Source organism: Bactrocera tryoni, unplaced genomic scaffold (genome assembly GCF_016617805.1).
Source record: "Bactrocera tryoni isolate S06 unplaced genomic scaffold, CSIRO_BtryS06_freeze2 scaffold_7, whole genome shotgun sequence".
NCBI classification, from domain to species: domain Eukaryota; kingdom Metazoa; phylum Arthropoda; class Insecta; order Diptera; family Tephritidae; genus Bactrocera; species Bactrocera tryoni.
The window spans coordinates 4,745,095-4,762,748 of NW_024396366.1; the positions used below are offsets into that span (position 1 = coordinate 4,745,095).

The following is a 17,654-nucleotide window of genomic DNA, read 5'->3' on the forward strand; positions in this document are numbered from 1 at the left end:
CTCAATCGACGACGATGGAGCAGACTTTCCATTATCCGACCATGAAGAAGTTCGAATAGCAATTGCCCGCCTGAAGAACAACAAAGCGACAGGGGCCGACGGATTGCCGGCCGAGCTATTCAAACACGGCGGCGAAGAACTGATAAAGAGCATGCATCAGCTTCTTTGTAAAATATGGTAGGACGAAAGCATGCCCAACGATTGGAATTTAAATGTGCTCTGCCCAATCCATAAAAAAGAAGACCCCACAACCTGCGCCAACTACCGTGGGTTAGCCTCCTCAACATCGCATATAAGGTTCTATCGAGCGTATTGTGTGAAAGATTAAAGCTCACTATCAACAAACTGATTGGACCTTATCAGTGTGGCTTTAGACCTGGAAAATCAACAACCGACCAGATATTCACCATGCGCCAAATCTTGGAAAAGATCCGTGAAAGGAGAATCGACACACACCACCTCTTCGTCGATTTCAAAGCTGCTTTCGACAGCACGAAAAGGAACTGCCCAAACTGCTGTGTAAACTGCCGTTGAGCAACACCAAAAGCTCCGTCAGAATCGGGAAGGACTTTTCAGAGCCGTTCGATAACAAACGAGGTTTCAGATAAGGCGATTCCCTATCATTCGACTTTTTCAACCTGATATAATCGGCCTCAACACCCGCGCCGTTAGTTCTGCTTTCTCCAGGCTGGACAAGGAAGCAAAAGAAATGGGTCTGGTAGTGAACGAGGGCACGAAGAAATATCTCGTGTCGTCGCACACGCGACTTGGCACTCACGTCACTGTTGACAGTCATAAATTTGAAGTTGTAGATAGTTTCGTCTAGCTTGGAACCAGCGTAAACACCACCAGCAATGTCAGCCCAGAAATCCAACGCAGAATAACTCTTGCCAACAGGTGTTACTTCGGACTGAGTATTCAATTGAGAAGCAAAGTCCTCTCTCGACAAACAATAACCAAACTCTATAAGTCACTCGTAATTCCCGTCCTGCTATATGGTGCAAAGGCTTGGACGATGTCAACAATGGATGAGTCGACGTTGCGAGTTTTCGAGAGAAAAGTTTTGCGAAAGATTTATGGTCCTTTGCACGTTGGCCACGGCGAATATCGCATTCGATGGAACGATGAGCTGTACGAGATATGCGACGACGTCGACATAGTTCAGCGAATTAAAAAACAGCGGCCACGCTGGCTAGGTCATGCTGTCCGGATGGACGAAAACACTCCCGCTCTGAAAGTATTCGACGCAGTACCCACTCCGTTGGAAGGACCAAGTAGAGAAGGACCTGGCTTCGCTTGGAATATCTAATTGGCGCCACGTAGCGAAAAGAAGATATGACTGGCGCGCTGTTGTTAACTCGGCTATAATCGCGTAAGAGGTGTCTACGCCAATTAAGAAGAAGAAGGAGTGTAGGTTTTATATACATATTTCTTATCATATTATATTGCTGCACTCCGTCTTTTAGTATCAACAAACATTCAATTTTGAACAACCAATTAACCAATTTTTCCAAATAAAAAAATTTTAGACAGATATATTATACATTTTTTTTTAAATTTATCAAACTAGGAACAGTGGGTTGAGTTTGATTTAACATTATATTTAAATATTAGTTACTTGTATATATATACGTACATATTAGAATTTCTTTAACATTTTTTTATGTATAAGTTAACACAATATTTTATGAACTACTACATAAATTCCATTCCCACATTATATGCTAGAAACATACAAACCGTTTGCATACTTTGGAGTCCTATTACAACCAAAAGTGCAACTGCGCTAAACGCGCATCCGCTAAATTCTTAAGTGAGCGAAACAAGCGCAACCATGTCTTCTCCCCCAAAACCAAATAGCTGCAGGTGAGCGCTACACGCGCAAACCCTTTTAGCTGACCAAGCATATTTGGTCACGTAGGCCGGTTCAAGCATAGGTTAGATTATAAACTTTAAAGTTAAGTGTAGTTAGTCTTTTTAAGTTACTAGACTCGACAGGCACATAGTGCCGCTAAAAAAACATAAATAATTTTAAGATAATAAAATAGGCACATAGTGCCGACCTAATAAAATTAATTAATAAATAAACCTCCGTCTCGTTAATTTATATAAATAGGATATGACGAACCGCCTAGGCATTTTTGGACGACCCAATTGCCGGTTCGAAGATGCTGCATTGCCAATTGTGTTAACAGGCAGAAAAAACCTTACAAATTTCCTGAAGAGGTAGATGTTCGAGAAAGGTTGGAAAAGGCTTGCAACTTAGTTGTGTCGCCTTCTGATAACCTGTTTATTTGTCGAAACCATTTCGATTTGCAGTACGTTACCAAGTTCAAACTACTGCCTGGGGTTTTTCCCTGTTTCAGATTGGGTTCAGCACTAAGTCGTAGCTCATCTAGTGCTGACTCTATTTGGGTGTGCCCGCCCGTTACTAAAACTTGTAGTCGTCCTGAGGTAGCTATAGGAAGTAAAGAAGAGGAGGACGACATAACTTTGAGGGAGTTCGAAACATATTCAATTTTAGAAGAAAAGAGATAAGAATTAGAACCTCAAAATGACGACGTGGGCTATGCATTAGATAGTCGTGAACGATTTGCTCAATCGGCACGTTACTATCAAAGTAATGCGCTTAAATTGAACAAGAAGATCAAAGAGTTAGAAGGTATTATTAAAGATTTGGAAAGAAAGTATCAAGACCTTAGTAAATATACAATAGTTGCGGATGTAAATTCAAGCAAAGATGCTGTAACATTCGCTAGGATGATCGTCACGAAGCGCACTATTTTCAGTGACGATGAAGGGGCATTGGCACAAAATATTAACTACATGTCCAATAAATCCTAAAATTTTATGCGTAACGAAGGGGGCCGTCGCCCCGGGCGCAACGTCTTGGGGGCGGCAAAACGATCTTTGCTGTTTTTTAATATTCAGAAAAATTTAACAAATTTTTTTACAAAATTTATTATAAAAGATAAAGAGTTGTACACTCACAATGTAATAATCTGAATAACAATGAAAAATAATAATTTTTACTCGAATACTCTTCAGTCTTTGAATTTGTCTTATATCTTTTGGCTTATATATGTCTTAAAAATAGTGATAGAACTTAAAGGTGCACTTTTCTAGCTTTGTCTAGCGACGTTTTATTTACTTAATATGAAAGATATTTTGAAAAAATTCACTTTTGTTCGAACCACCTCATGAAACTTGTAGGTAGGTAGATAAAGGGGGGCGACAGAACACCCTTGGCCCCGGGCGCCCGAAGTTGTAGCTACGCCACTGAGGCTGGTCAATCCAAGCGATAGGGTCTTCGAAGTGTGTCGACTGCAGATGATGTGGTACGTCAACCTTTTCAACAAATATGCTAACTATTCGAATGTTCGTTGTCTGATGTTGTCCGCAATTAAAGAAAAAACGGAAAATGTTTTTCCTGAGTGGTTTGACCCAACCATGAGTGTTTTAGTCATAAAATTAAGTTGTTAAAATACTTGGTAACAGTGCTTTCATTGAAAATATCGAAATGGTTAATAAAAGAAGAATTAAATAATGAACGATATCGGAAGCGCGATGCTAAACTAAATAAACTAAAGTAAGTTGCAAGTCAAGACCGTTTGATTTAAGAACATCTTACTTTTGGGAGAGTAATGAATTCATTGAATATACATATTTACTTTTTTTAATATTTAGCATTTTATTCTATTTAGTTTTTTTATTTTCAGCTTTTTCTTCTATTTTCAGGTTTATCTTGTTATATTTTCAGGCACTTTTTTCTTCTTCTTATTTTCTTCCTTTATTAGCTTTGCAACTGAGCTTAGCTTTTTAAACACAAATGTTGTTTCCATCTTGATTAAGTGCAACATTTGTGTTTAAAAAGCAAGTGAAATTCAATGACTTTTTTATATATTAAGTCGTGTGAGAAATTTCCATTTTAAATGGACATAATATAATAATAATATAATTTTTTTGATGAAGCACCATCCTATAGCACTGTGAAAAACTGGTACAATGAATTCAATCGTAGCCGACGCTCGCTCAAAGACGAATTCCGTGAAGGTCATCCAAAAACAGCCGTTGTGCCAGAAAACATCGATGCCGTACGTGAACTGTAATGCAAGACCGTCATGTAACATACCTTCAGATAGAGGCATGCCTATGCATTTCTCCCACCAGCATACATTCGATATTGCATGAACACCTGGCCGTAAAAAAGGTTTGTTCTCGTTGGATCCCGCACAATTTGACAATCAAAAAAAGGCTCGTGTGGATTGGTGTAAAGAAATGCTGAAAAAATACGATCGCGGTGCTTTAAAAGACATTTATAAGATCTTCACAGGTGACGAATCATGGATCTATGCGTATGTGCCCGAAACAAAACAGCAATCGACAAAAAAACAAAAAAAACATTTTCGTTGATAAATATGCCTGTTTACATTATTAGGCGAGAAATATATATAGCAACCTACGTATGTATGTTTTTGTATGAGCTTGCATACATATCGACGCATTATTTTAAATCGACGAGAACTTTGTTTCCACTTTTTGTCACTCCTTTCTGTGTTTTGCTAGTTTGCGGGGTTGTCAGTTTTCCTGCAGTACAAATATCAGAAATTTTTCAATTTATGATTTTTAGCTTTTGCCGTCGTCGCGAAAAGAAGCTTATAGGCAAAGGCATGCTCGGGGAGATTTAATGGTGTTTGCTTTTATGAATGAAGCATATATGCCTGTTGATAATACGCTTGCGTTCATGAATGAAAATGTTGTTGTTGTGTGTTTTACTATAAATTTAGGCATTGGCTATTTGGCTGCCATATTGACTTGTGACGCTTCTGATGCTTTTTAAGGCGATTGTTGTTTTTGTAGAACAATGTTCGAGTTTTTGTGGGTGACATATTTACATGTGTATGCCCATATACATATGTGGGATGTCCACAATAATTTTAGATTTATTAAAATATAAAATACTGATACAAAGTTGATGATTGAAAATGAGAATGAAATGGAGAGCGAAAATGATGAAGCGTGCTAGCAGACGGGATGATGCGCCAAGAAGAAGGAAAAATGGCGGTTCGTCAAGCTGACAGCTTATCCAGTTTTTGGGTTGCCATATCTATGCTTTTTGCAGAGTTGCATTTGGGGTTGCCACATTACTTTGGGGTTGTCAAATCACTCCCCCCCCCATTGGGAAGACGAAAGCGTACTCGACGACCAGATTTTGTTTGGTACTCTTTGTGTTGAACTGTTTGATTCGACGGGATTTGGTAATCTTCGGCGACGAAAGCTGCTTTTAACCGGTCGATGGTAATGTTTACGTCCTTCCTCGGATTTTGACTTTGAAAAATTTGTCGCCGCGTTCGACTACGGGAAATGGTCCCTCGTATGGTGGTTGAAGAGGTGGACGAATTGAGTCGTTTCGCACGAAGACTGATGGTGTTGAGTGTAAGTTCTTTTCTACGAACGGTACGTGCGCTGAGTTGTTTGTAGTTGGTGACGGCTTTAATGACTGCATGTGTATGCGTAAATTTTCGACGAATTCACCTTCGTTGGCATTGTGCATATGTTTTTCGGCAAAGAATTGGCCAGGTAATCGAAGTGTATTTCCATAAACCATCTCTGCGGGTGTCGCTCTTAAATCATCTCTCCATGAGGAACGAAAACCTAAAAGGATAAGTGGGAGAACTTCGACCCAGTTGTCTGTCATGTAGCATTTTATCGCTGCTTTTAATGATCTGTGCCATCGCTCTATAATTCCGTTTGACGCGGAGATGCCTTTTCAAGCTTTTGCTGGAACACATACTGCAACGGCTTGTGGTCGGTGAGGATGAAAAATTCTCTTCCTTCTAGCATATGTTGAAAATATTTGACTGCTTTGTATGCCGCTAATAGTTCACGATCGTAAGTGCTGTATCTTGTTTGTGTTTCAGTAAGGCGTTCGGGAAAAAAAAATTGGCTGCCACTGATCGTTGTCGAGTTGTTGTAGTACAGCTCCTACCGCAGCTCCAGATGCATCAACCGTCAAACTGAGTTGCGCCCTTTGTTTTGGGTAAGCGAGTAAAATTGCTCTGCATAAGTCGTTTTTGCATTGTTGAAATGCCTCCTCTGCTTCAACTGTCCAATCAACTGGTGATGTGTCGTTTTTCTTGTTCCCTTTTAGGAGGTTGAATAATGTCATTTGCCTTTCTGCGGCGCAAGGCAAGAATCTGCGAAAAAAAGTTTACCATACCGAGAAAGCGTCGCAAATCACATACTCTCGAAGGTAGGTTGAAATTTTGAATTGCCCGTACTCGTTCTTCTGGGGGTGAAGTTCCACTGCTGTTTATTTTGAAATCTAAAAATTCAACTTGCGGCTGACCAAGTGTGCATTTCGAACGGTTGATAACAAGGCCGTACTCGCGTAACTTTTTAAATACTAACTGTAGATGATGACGATGTTGATTCATATACTTCGATGATATCAAAATGTCATCGAGGTATGGCCAGCCGAAGTCGTATTCACGGAAGATGTGATCCATGAATCTTTGGAATGTTTGACTGGCGTTCCTCAAACCAAAGCACATAAACGGAAATTCAAACATGCCGAATGGCGTTGTAATTGCGGTCTTTGCTATGTCGTTCGGCTCCACAGGAATCTGGTGGTAGGCCGCAGATCAAGTGTGAAAAAAATTTGGTAACCATGCAGGGAATGAGCGAAATCGTGCAGGTGTGGCAGGGGGTACCTGTCAGGCTCGGTGACGACGTTTAGTCGCCTGAAATCCCCACAAGGCCTCCATTCGCCATTTTTCTTCATTGTCATGTGCAGCGGGCTTGCCCATGGGCTGCGCGATGGACGACAGATGCCTGCGTTCAGCAAAAGTTTTATCTCGGCTTTTGCGGCTTCTAACTTCTCGGGAGATAAGCGTTTCGGTTTAGAGAAGACTAGTGGTCCTTTGGTGACGATATGGTGCGTGACAAAGTGTTGTGGGTTTTTGACTGAAGACTTTTCCATCGTGATGTCTTCTAATTACCTCAATAAATCGTGGAACGGCTGATAATCTTTGGTGTAAGATAAATTGGAAACTACCTTTTTATTTGTTGATATTGAACACAGTTTGTTGGTGTTTGTGACTTCGTCGATGAGTTTGCGTTGTCGTAGGTTGACTGCTAAGTTAAAATGCGATAGAAAATCAGCTCCGATGATGGCTTGTGACACATCGGCAATGATGAAATTCCCGGAATATTGGCGGCGTAGACCCAGATTGAGGAACCTAGTCTTTTCGCCGTAAGTTTTTATGGTGGACTTGTTTGCTGCGTAGAGGTAGTTGTTTTTGTCCGGGCATCTACGTTGTTGTTGCGTCGGCAGAATTACGCTGACTTCAGCTCCCGACGACAGACTAGTTAGTTTAACTTTTTCACGCAAGGACTACGACATTTTTTGGCATCGTTACCAAATTTGTGATGGTACCAGCACAAACCATTCGAATTGTTGTTTTGCATACCGGAACGTGACGGAGGACGGCTTCTGCTGCGACTTCTAGGCCGACGATTTATGTTCGCCTTTATTAATGCTATCTCTTTCGTGATTTCGGCTAGCTGCTGCTCGATGCTGGATTGATTGCGTGTTGCTGTATCTGGAGTTTCGACCACGTGTACGTGTGGGGTGTCACTAACCTCACATATTTTTTCTGCGAGCAGAGCAACTTTGTCGAGCGATTCGTTGCTAATGGAAATTATTAGTCGCATGTTGGAAGGTAACCGACTCATCCAAATTGACTTTAGTATATTATCGTTGACCTCGCTACCGGCTAGACTTCGCATTTCGCGCAAGAGCGGTGATGGACGCATATCACTAAGCTCTTGTTCCTGCAGTAGATTTTTTACACGTTTTTGCTCCGAGTCCGCGAATTGTGTTATTACATGATTTTTTAGGGTGGTATACAGTTCACTGTTCGATGGATTAAGAATTATGTCGCTTATTTGGTGTGGTACTTTGTTTTGTCGCTCGTTATACCTGCAGCGATGAATTGTGATTCGACCTGCGCCATCCACAGTTCTGGCTTTGCGTGTCAGAATGGTGGGATCCTGATGGAAACTTTGGCCACTTCCACGTTGCGGGCTTGGATGTCCTCTGCCAATTGGCCCCGATGCTGCAAATTTTGTATTACCTGGTTTACCGCTTCTTCTTCCGTCATTTTTCGATCACGTCGGGGTCACCAATATGTGGGATGTCCACAATAATTTTAAATTTTATAAAATATAAAATACTGATACAAAGTTGATGATTGAAAATGAAAATGAAATGGAGAGCGAAAATGATGAAGCGTGCTAGCAGTCGGGATGATGCGCCAAGAAGAAGGAAAAATGGCGGTTCGTCAAGCTGACAGCTTATCCAGTTTTTGGAAATTTGAAAAAGGCACCTCTTAATATTAATATTAAGAGCTCATCTTTTTTTTTTGACTTTTTTTTACACATTTCGAAAGTTTTGAGCCTGTTTTTCAGTTGAAAAAAAGGTTGCCTCAAAATGGCACACCCTAATATGTATGTATGGTATATGTTGTAATAAATCCAATTTTTATTAGCAACAAATATAATATAACAGTATTTAGCAGAAAAGTATATTATGTAAATATTAAAGAAATAATAAGAAATTATTATTATTATTATTAAAGAATAACGTGTTCAAGTCCAAACAAACTATAAATATTACTTTGAATATTTAATTTTTTATTGGAATGCGATCAGTTTTACATGCATTCATAAAAATTATATTCATATCAATACATATGTATGTATGCTTGCACATAAACGTATAATATGCAACACATAAGGCGCACACATATCATTACTAATAAGTCATGTCATGACTTGAATCCCTGAAGGCGTTGTACTATGTACATATAGTACATACATACGTGTGTGCATGCTACATGTGCATACGAATACATAAATTTTAGATTATAAAAAGTATTATTTGTGTACATATACATATACTGAAATACTTAAGTCGAATAAATGTCCCGTCGAAAGACTAAGGACAACGCTAAGATCCGTTTTTTAATAAATTAAATACAAATGTTTAAAATGTTTTATTATTTATTATTTATTAAAATTGTACGCGACGAAAGAAAGATTTCGTATATGTCAATTGGATTTCAACTTAAGACTAATTTACAAAGAGAATGAAAATCTTGGTTTTGGCTATTGGCTATTGTTTACATTAAAATGAGTGTGCAGTTGGTCGCTTGATTCATTGGATGAGAACTTATAGATTATTTGGTTTGTATAAGCGAAGACGCTTAAGGCGCGATCGTCACTGAATATCGGTCATTTGTTTACATTAAATTCTCTGCACAGCAAAAATGATGCGCAGCTCTTGTTATTTGTTTACTTGACTTTAATGGATGGGTGTGAGAACGAATGTGCCACCAAAATACTGATGCTGCAGTAATTGGATATTAGTAGATGTGAGGGTGAATATGTCACTTGAATATCGGTCATTTGTTTACATTAAATTCTCTGCACAGCAAAAATGATGCGCAGCTTTTGTTATTTGTTTACTTGACTTTAATGGATGGGTGTGAGAACGAATGTGTCACCAAAATACTGATGCTGCAGTAATTGGATATTAGTAGATGGATGTGAGGGTGAATATGTCACTCCTCCCCCCTTAAAAAGGCAGCCTATACTTGGGCTGGCATTGATGGGTACAGTGTGGGTAATGGGTTTTCTCCAAGTTCGTTTTCTTGAAGTTGTGGCTGATTTCTTTCAGTTTGTTTTCTTAATTTTGTATACAAAAATATAAATGGATTAAAGTTTATGTACTTAAGAATAAAAATCATTGCGACCAAAGCCAGAATAGCCAGTATAATAATTGTATAAAGTGTGATATTGTTTTGTGAAATCATTTTTATAATGTCATTGTGTTTTAAGATTTTGATTTTAGTTATGTTGAGCGGTGGATACAAAGGTGTTAGGTCAATTTCTGGGTGTAAATAATTTTCGCTTAAAATAATATTTTCGATTTTTTCTTTACATTGTGTTATTCTTATAATTTTATTTCCCTTTATTTGTATGTTTCTGTTTGAATTTTGACAGTTTTGTGTAAGAGTTGTGTGGGTCAGATTCCATGTTATTATTATATTTAGTTCAATAGACTTAATTATTTCATTTGTAAGGACTGGTACAAAATTACATGTTGGGTTTCTTTGTTTTATTATGTTTGCAATACATTCACTATTTACTTCTTTGTTGTCTTGATTGTAAATTTTATTATCGTTTTCAAAGTAAGAATCACTGCCTGAGTACTCCAATTGGTACCCATTTCTATCGGGATAAGGGATTATTTTAATGGTGTTAATTAGTTCATGATTAATAGGAATATGTGAGATTATTAGTATTTCATTATTCTTATAGTTAATCCAAGTGGATGTTTTTGTTAATAATATGTTTTCGCTGTTAACGTTTTGGAGCTTGTCGTAATTAAGCAGTTTTGGGTTGAACAGTCCCAGTCGTGAGTGCTGCATTCCCATTTCAAGGTCCTCAATGTACTCAATGAACTGCATTAGTTCATAAACCAAGGTGTCAATGCTATTTCTATTGTTTTCATACTGTTTGATTTTCTGCAATCCGTCATTACTTCGTTAAATTCGTGCATTTTTATTGAATTTTTCGCCTCCGAATTCAGTTTCTCTTCGAATTGTATTCTGTCATTGTCGTCGAGTGTGCCGAAAAGGAATTTAAAAGCTGAGCCTACGAAATTGAAAAGACCGCGTTTTTGTCTACGTTCTTTGTGTAGAGTGATCCCACTTAGTTCTTTAATCAGCTTCTTATACAAAAATTTGATCCGGGGTGTGTCTGTACTGTTTTGTATTTTGTTTCCAAAATATGTGGTTATAGTGTTTATTTCTGTGAGGTTGACTGTTAGGCAATGATGTTCGAATGCTGATGGTCTTTGAATTGGTTTACTTGAGAAAAGAAGATATCCATGGTTTGTATCGATACCGCCTATCTGAATTTGTTGAGCATGGCTCATGGTAAGCAACAGGGACAGTATCATCACTGTGAGAAAGGGGACCTCATTAATTTTCTTTCGTTTTTTAAACTGCGTTTTATAATAGTTAGTAGCTCTGTTCCGATTAGTGATTTTGTAATGGTCCGGGTCGGTTTGTTCGACATTTTTGTTTTCTTTAAATGGGTTTTCTAATTTTCCTTTCTGAAGGGGACCCTTTCTGTATTTGGTGTCTATGTCGTATTCCTGACGATCATCATTTAATTTGTTTATTTTTTGTTCTTTAATTTTTTGTGCGTTCAGGGTTGGTTGTCCGGCGGGTGTCTGTCCAGTGGTGTCATGCCTGGTTTTGTGATTGTAAATATAAAGAATATTTTCCATTTTGCCCAGTTTGATTTCATCGTTTTTGGAGGAATTGATTATTCGAATTTTTTCATTTATTGTTTTATGTAATCTCTCAACATCCGCCACGCCCGTTTTAGCTGTGTTTAATTGTAATTCAACACCCTCACTCTCGAGCCATTGCTTAAGAGCTAGGCTGGAAAATGCACCGTCCCTGTCTGCCTTTAACAGTGTAGGTTTTCCGAGTTGGTTAAAGATACGCATCAGGGCGTTTTTGCATTCTATCCAATCTTTTGTTTTTATTTGTTCTAGAGTGGCGAACTTTGAGTAAATGTCAATGCAACTAAGGTAATGCTTACCCTCGGATGAATAGATGTCTATTACAAATTTATCGCGGCAATGCCCAGGGCTAGGTGTGACTTTAAAAGGCATTTTTGTGTTTCTGTGTTCTGTCTTGGCTAGGTTACACATACGGCACTCATTTATGATGTTTTGAATCAGTAGTTGGCTATTTGGGAAATAATGATTTTCTTTGAATAATTTAGTCATTTTTTGGATACCTGGATGCAACAGTTTTTCATGGGCTTGAAGTATGATTTCTTTAAATTCAGCATATGAGCTCACGTTGTTCAATAGAATGAGGCTACGAGTCACTTTAGTATAAGAGGGGTTAATAATTTCCCTATAGGCTGTCTGGATGATCTCGAAATCGGCATCGCTCACGATGTACATGGCTATGCTTTTGGAAATGAAGTGGTCAAGTAAGAATTGCTTGGCGTTCTCAACAGTCATGTTGTTATAGTGAATTGTGGTTATTATTAATTTCCGAAAACGGTTGTCTGCTTTACACTATTCTGATCTGATTTAATGAATATTATCTGTTTTTTGAATACATTTATTGGTTTTTCTGTTAACTGGATAAGATCATTACTGTCTTCTACTGCGCTATGTTGGGTGGCTTCACTAAAATGATTCTCCTCAACCTTGATTCTGGACAGTGCGCCAGCAATTGAATTCTGTTTCCCTTTTATGTACTCAATATCAAAGTCAAACTCAGCCAATCTAATTCTCCATCTCTGCAGTTTGGCATTTGGCTCCTTTAAATTATGTAACCATCTGAGAGGCTGATGATCACTAGCTATTTGGAAATGTCTTCCCAACAAGTAGTGACGGAATGTTTTTGTGGCCCAAACTATGGCAAGTAATTCTTTTTCGATGGTGCTGTAATTTAATTCATGGTCATTCAATGTTCTGCTTATGAAAGATATGGGGTGATTGTTTTGAGAAAGGACGGCTCCAAGAGCCAGGTTACTAGCGTCTGTAGTCAATACAAATTTCTTTTCAAAATTGGGAAGTTGTAGAATTGGTTCGCTTGTTATTAGGGTTTTAAGTTTCTCGAATGCTTCCACATATTCGTGGTTGTTTATGTCTATGTTTGCTCCTTTTTTTAAGTAGCGGGTCATGGGTTTTGCTATGTCAGCGTAACTTGGGATAAACTTTCGGTAATAACCGGTCATTCCGAGGAATGCTCTGATTTCTTTTACTTTTGTTGGGATTGGATATGATGATATGGCTTCTACTTTAAGAGGGTTTGGTTTTATTCCATCGGGTGTTACGATGTGTCCTAGAAAGGTTGCTTCCTTTTTCAGGAATTCGCATTTATCTAGTTGCAACTTTAGATTTGCTTCGGACAGTTTTTCAAAAACCAATTGCAATGAGTTTAAGTGTTCGTCGAGAGATGTGGAAAAAATAATGATGTCATCCAAATAAACCAAACAGTGTTTGTTAATTAATGGTCGGAGTATGTTATTCATGCACCTCTGGAATGTGGCGGGTGCATTTCTCAGGCCAAATGGCATGCGAACGTATTCGTAATGACCACGTTTGGTTGAAAATGCAGTTTTCTGTATGGATTCTGAATCCATTTCTATCTGATGAAAACCCCTAGCTAAATCAATTGTTGTGAAGTACTGGCATTTTCCCAGTTTTCCAAGTATTTCGTCCATGTTGGGAATAGGAAATCTATCGGGAATGGTTATTTCATTCAGCTTCCTGTAATCAATGACTACTCTGTATTTTGCTTTTCCCGAAGCGTCGGATTTCTTTGGTACAACCCAAGTGGGACTATTGTAGGGTGAATTACTTTCTCTGATCAATCCCTGCTCAAGCATCTCCTGCACCTGGTTCTCTACCTCATTTTCGTGTGTTTGAGCAAGTGGGTATTGTTTTGAATAAATGGGAGAATTGTGTGTTGTGTTTAATACATGTTTGATTGTGTTTGTGAATGTCAAACGTTCTCCTTCAGAATATTGCAAATCTTTAAATTTGTTTAATAAATGTTTTAATTTAGAGGTTTCCTCCGGATTAAGGTGATCCAGACGGAATAGTGAAAAGTCTATTTTTTATCTGATTTGGGGGTTGGTTTCTCATATGAATCTTGTGTGTAGAAAAATTGATCTTTGTTTGAATCTGTGTCTATCAATGGGTAGGTTTTATCGAAAAGTGTAATAGTATGAGTTTTGTAATTTATTATACCTTGTGCTTTGTTGAGCAGTTTTCTGCCAATTAGCACATCGTAGTCGCCAGAAAAGTCGTGTAGGTAAAATTTTTCAGGTGTCCTAATTATGTTGTTGCTTGGCAGAGTTATTGAATCTTTTAATGTCATCGGGCCATTTGATGTAAAAACTTCACATTCAGTATTGTGTATTGGTAGAGAAAAAAAATTCTTTCGCATCATGTTGATTGTGGATCCTGTGTCAATCAAACATTTGTGAGCGTGGCCCTTGTGGGTAATTATTAAGTATTGGTATCTTCCGGGGCTGGTGACTGAAAATTTTCGTCAAAATTGATTTCGGCTTGGTCTTGATTGAGTGGTGCCTGACACTGTTCTTCATAAGTCTGGTCTTGGTACTGAGTGTAGTCGTAGTATTCTTGTTCGTATGGTTGTTGATAATTTTGTTCGTATTCTCGTGCTTCTTGTAATCTAAGTTCGTCAATGGACATTTTGGTTTGTTCGCTGTCCGATGGTCTTGGTCGTTTGGTTGTTTGTTGTAGTGGGAAATTTGGGTTAGATGGCATGCGTGGTTGTTGTGTTTGAGGGATTATGTTAAAATTAGATTTTGGAAATGGAATTCTGTTTAAAATTGGTTGAGGATTCATGTACCTGTTGGGTCCGGGATAAGTTTGTCCGGGTCCCATGGGTTGGTTGTTAGATAATTGTTGTGTATAAATGGGTCTGGGTGCATGCATGTATGGGTTGAAGCTGAGTTGTAATGGTTGAGGATATTGGGGGTATCTCGGTTGGTATTGGGATTGATTGATTGGGTAATTTTTAAATGCTTTCGTATTTTGGTAAAAATTTTAAGTTTTATTTTTAATTTCAATGTTTTTATTTGTTTCAAAATTAATATGTTCTTCATAAATGCCCTCATTTTGTGGAATGTTAATTAGACTTCTCAAGTCTGGAATGTCGTGATGGGCCAAAATTGTAAACAATTGAATTGGTAATTTTCGAATTAGTGTTTTTATGGAATCTCTGACCGCTTGCAAATAAATAATAAGGTTTGATTGATTACCTTCGAGATGTAATTTGGAGATGAGTATTTGGCGTCGTCGCTCGGCCTCCTCGCAGAATGCACGCAGATTTCCCCTGTAAGGCGTCTCGCGAAAGTTCTCCAGCAGCTTGTAGTTCGGCGCCTGTGGTTTATACTCGCTGATCATTCTGGACCTCAAGGTCGGCCAGTCTTCTATGGTTGGCAGACCCAATGTTCTAGTCACATGACCCTCTATGTTCCGCTCAATGGCTCCAAGCAGGATGCGTTGTTGTCGCACATCATTGGTATGGTAGAGGGACAGTATGTAGTCCACTCTGCTGATGAAGGTAAAAAGTGTTTCTGGCTCTCCCCTAAATGGAGGGACATCCTTAAGTTGTCCACGGGCCTCAGCAAGGTTGTTCTCGTTTAATGTATTCTCTGATTGTGCCATTTTTTTGTTTGATTGTCACTTAGTTCGATGTTTTGACCTTGCCTTTGGACTAACAGGTTTTTGTGTTTTTGAATTTTTGTTTTGCTTCCACTTGTTTGGGATGACCGAATTGGAATTATTTTCCCAGTTGAAGCGCGTATTTTTGCGAATTGCGGATTATAAAATTTAACTTATTTTCCACTCGCGGTTCTTTTTTTCGGATACTTGTAGTATCCTACCGACTGCGCCACTGAAATACTTGAGTCGAATAAATGTCCCGTCGAAAGACTAAGGACAACACTAAGATCCGTTTTTTAATAAATTAAATACAAATGTTTAAAATGTTTTATTATTTATTAAAATTGTGCGCGACGAAAGAAAGATTTCGTGTGTGTCAATTGGATTTCAACTTAAGACTAATTTACAAAGAGAATGAAAATCTTGGTTTTGGCTATTGGCTATTGTTTACATTAAAATGAGTGTGCAGTTGGTCGCTTGATTCATTGGATGAGAACTTATAGATTATTTGGTTTGTATAAGCGAAGACGCTTAAGGCGCGATCGTCACTGAATATCGGTCATTTGTTTACATTAAATTCTCTGCACAGCAAAAATGATGCGCAGCTCTTGTTATTTGTTTACTTGACTTTAATGGATGGGTGTGAGAACGAATGTGTCACCAAAATACTGATGCTGCAGTAATTGGATATTAGTAGATGTGAGGGTGAATATGTCACTTGAATATCGGTCATTTGTTTACATTAAATTCTCTGCACAGCAAAAATGATGCGCAGCTCTTGTTATGTGTTTACTTGACTTTAATGGATGGGTGTGAGAACGAATATGTCACCAAAATACTGATGCTGCAGTAATTGGATATTAGTAGATGGATGTGAGGGTGAATATGTCACTATATACATACATATGTATATTACTAGGTTTTTTTCTATATTATGTTAGTATTTTACACAGATACGTATATGTATGTATGTACATATTATACACAAATGTACATACAGACATACATATATCAGTTAGCACGAACCAAGCATAAAGTGCAACTACATATGTCAACAACCCCGAAATTACAGCGCAAGCGACAACTGGTAAATTCTGCCGATGCAACCTCAGCACATCCGGCACATGCCAATCGAACATGCAATCGAAATCTTATACTAATTGCTTATACTAATTCTAGGAAATAGATCACGCCACTTAATAATTCCGTGGCTTAGAATAAGTATAAATTAACCAAATTGTTAAATTTAAGTTTGAATTGGTTTTAGTCAATAAAGCGGACACGCTGTCCGATTAAAAAATAATTTTTTTGGTATTCCCAACGCGGGAATACATAATTGGCGCCCATAATTGGTCCGGTAGGAAAACTGGCGCCCGGTTGAAAAAGTATTTTCGATAGCGGTCCCTGAGTAACAAAAGTAAAAAGGAGGCATCGACGTGCCAGCCTTATCGAAAGACACAGCAAGTGAAGTGAAAAAGTTTAGGCCAGCGAAATAATTGTTGTGAAAAACATAAAAGCTTTAGCAGTGATAAAATACAACAAGCAACAATAACAAAGCAATTTAAATAGCGTTTATTGGCGACTACCAAATTGTAATTGTAACTAAAAGCGTAGATATGTACGAAAGTAATTATTATAATTAACAAAACTGTAACAGAACAATATTCTAAATTTGTGATTTTATATAAAACAGAAAACAAACACAAGCCTCATTATAAAATCCTAGTGTTAAAGATTAATTACGCGCGCGATCACACATGATAGTTAAAATCAAGCGAGTGAATGGCTAAAAATGTTTAGCCGAGCAGCACAAGCAACAACTATTGCTCACATAATCAACGACGGATACTAAAATTTAAAGTTTACCGAGAAATTGAAAACAAAAGCAATGCAACAAAAACACAAACGTAAAATAACGAGTGTAGTGTTTGATAGTGGGGCTGTACGATTTGCCAACGTTAACAACGAAGTAAACCAGCAGCAGCAGCATCCAGAAACATCAGGAATAGAGTAAGAAAATTTTTTTTTAAATTATAAGAATTATTTAAATTAATTTAAATTATATTGTAATTATATTAAATTGTAAAATGGCTAATACCAACAATATAGCGACAAATATACTACAGCAGCAAGGACCAAAGGTAGTACAGGCCACCCTAAATCCGGATGCCAACTTGGCAACTACAACTGATCAAACTATAGAGGACAGACATAGAGGAAATTTAGACGGTTTAGATAGGATCCCTGATGTAGTGAAGTGTCTAAAAGAATTTTCTGGCCGCCCAGGAGAATTCATATCGTGGAAAAAAAGTGTAGACCGTATATTAAATATATACGAACCATTAAAAGG

General features: G+C 38.0%; 1 protein-coding gene across 1 annotated transcript; it reads right to left on the minus strand.

The window, feature by feature from the left end:
* Window positions 1-7,371: 7,371 nt before the first annotated feature.
* On the minus strand, window positions 7,372-13,494 carry LOC120781526. The gene is made up of 2 exons (XM_040113748.1): window positions 13,142-13,494; window positions 7,372-7,918 (listed from the first exon to the last, which is right to left on the minus strand). Exons 1-2 carry the CDS (start codon window positions 13,492-13,494, stop codon window positions 7,372-7,374), a joined length of 900 nt encoding a protein of 299 aa, XP_039969682.1.
* Window positions 13,495-17,654: the final 4,160 nt, after the last annotated feature.

Coding starts and splice junctions, on each gene's coding strand:
- LOC120781526 (XM_040113748.1), bottom strand. CDS start 13,494: ATGCTTGAGCAGGGATTGATCAGAGAAAGTAATTCACCCTACAATAGT. Junction 7,919..13,141: donor GCACCCGCCACATTCCAGAG/GTGCATGAATAA, acceptor TCCATCGAACAG/TGAACTGTATACCACCCTAA.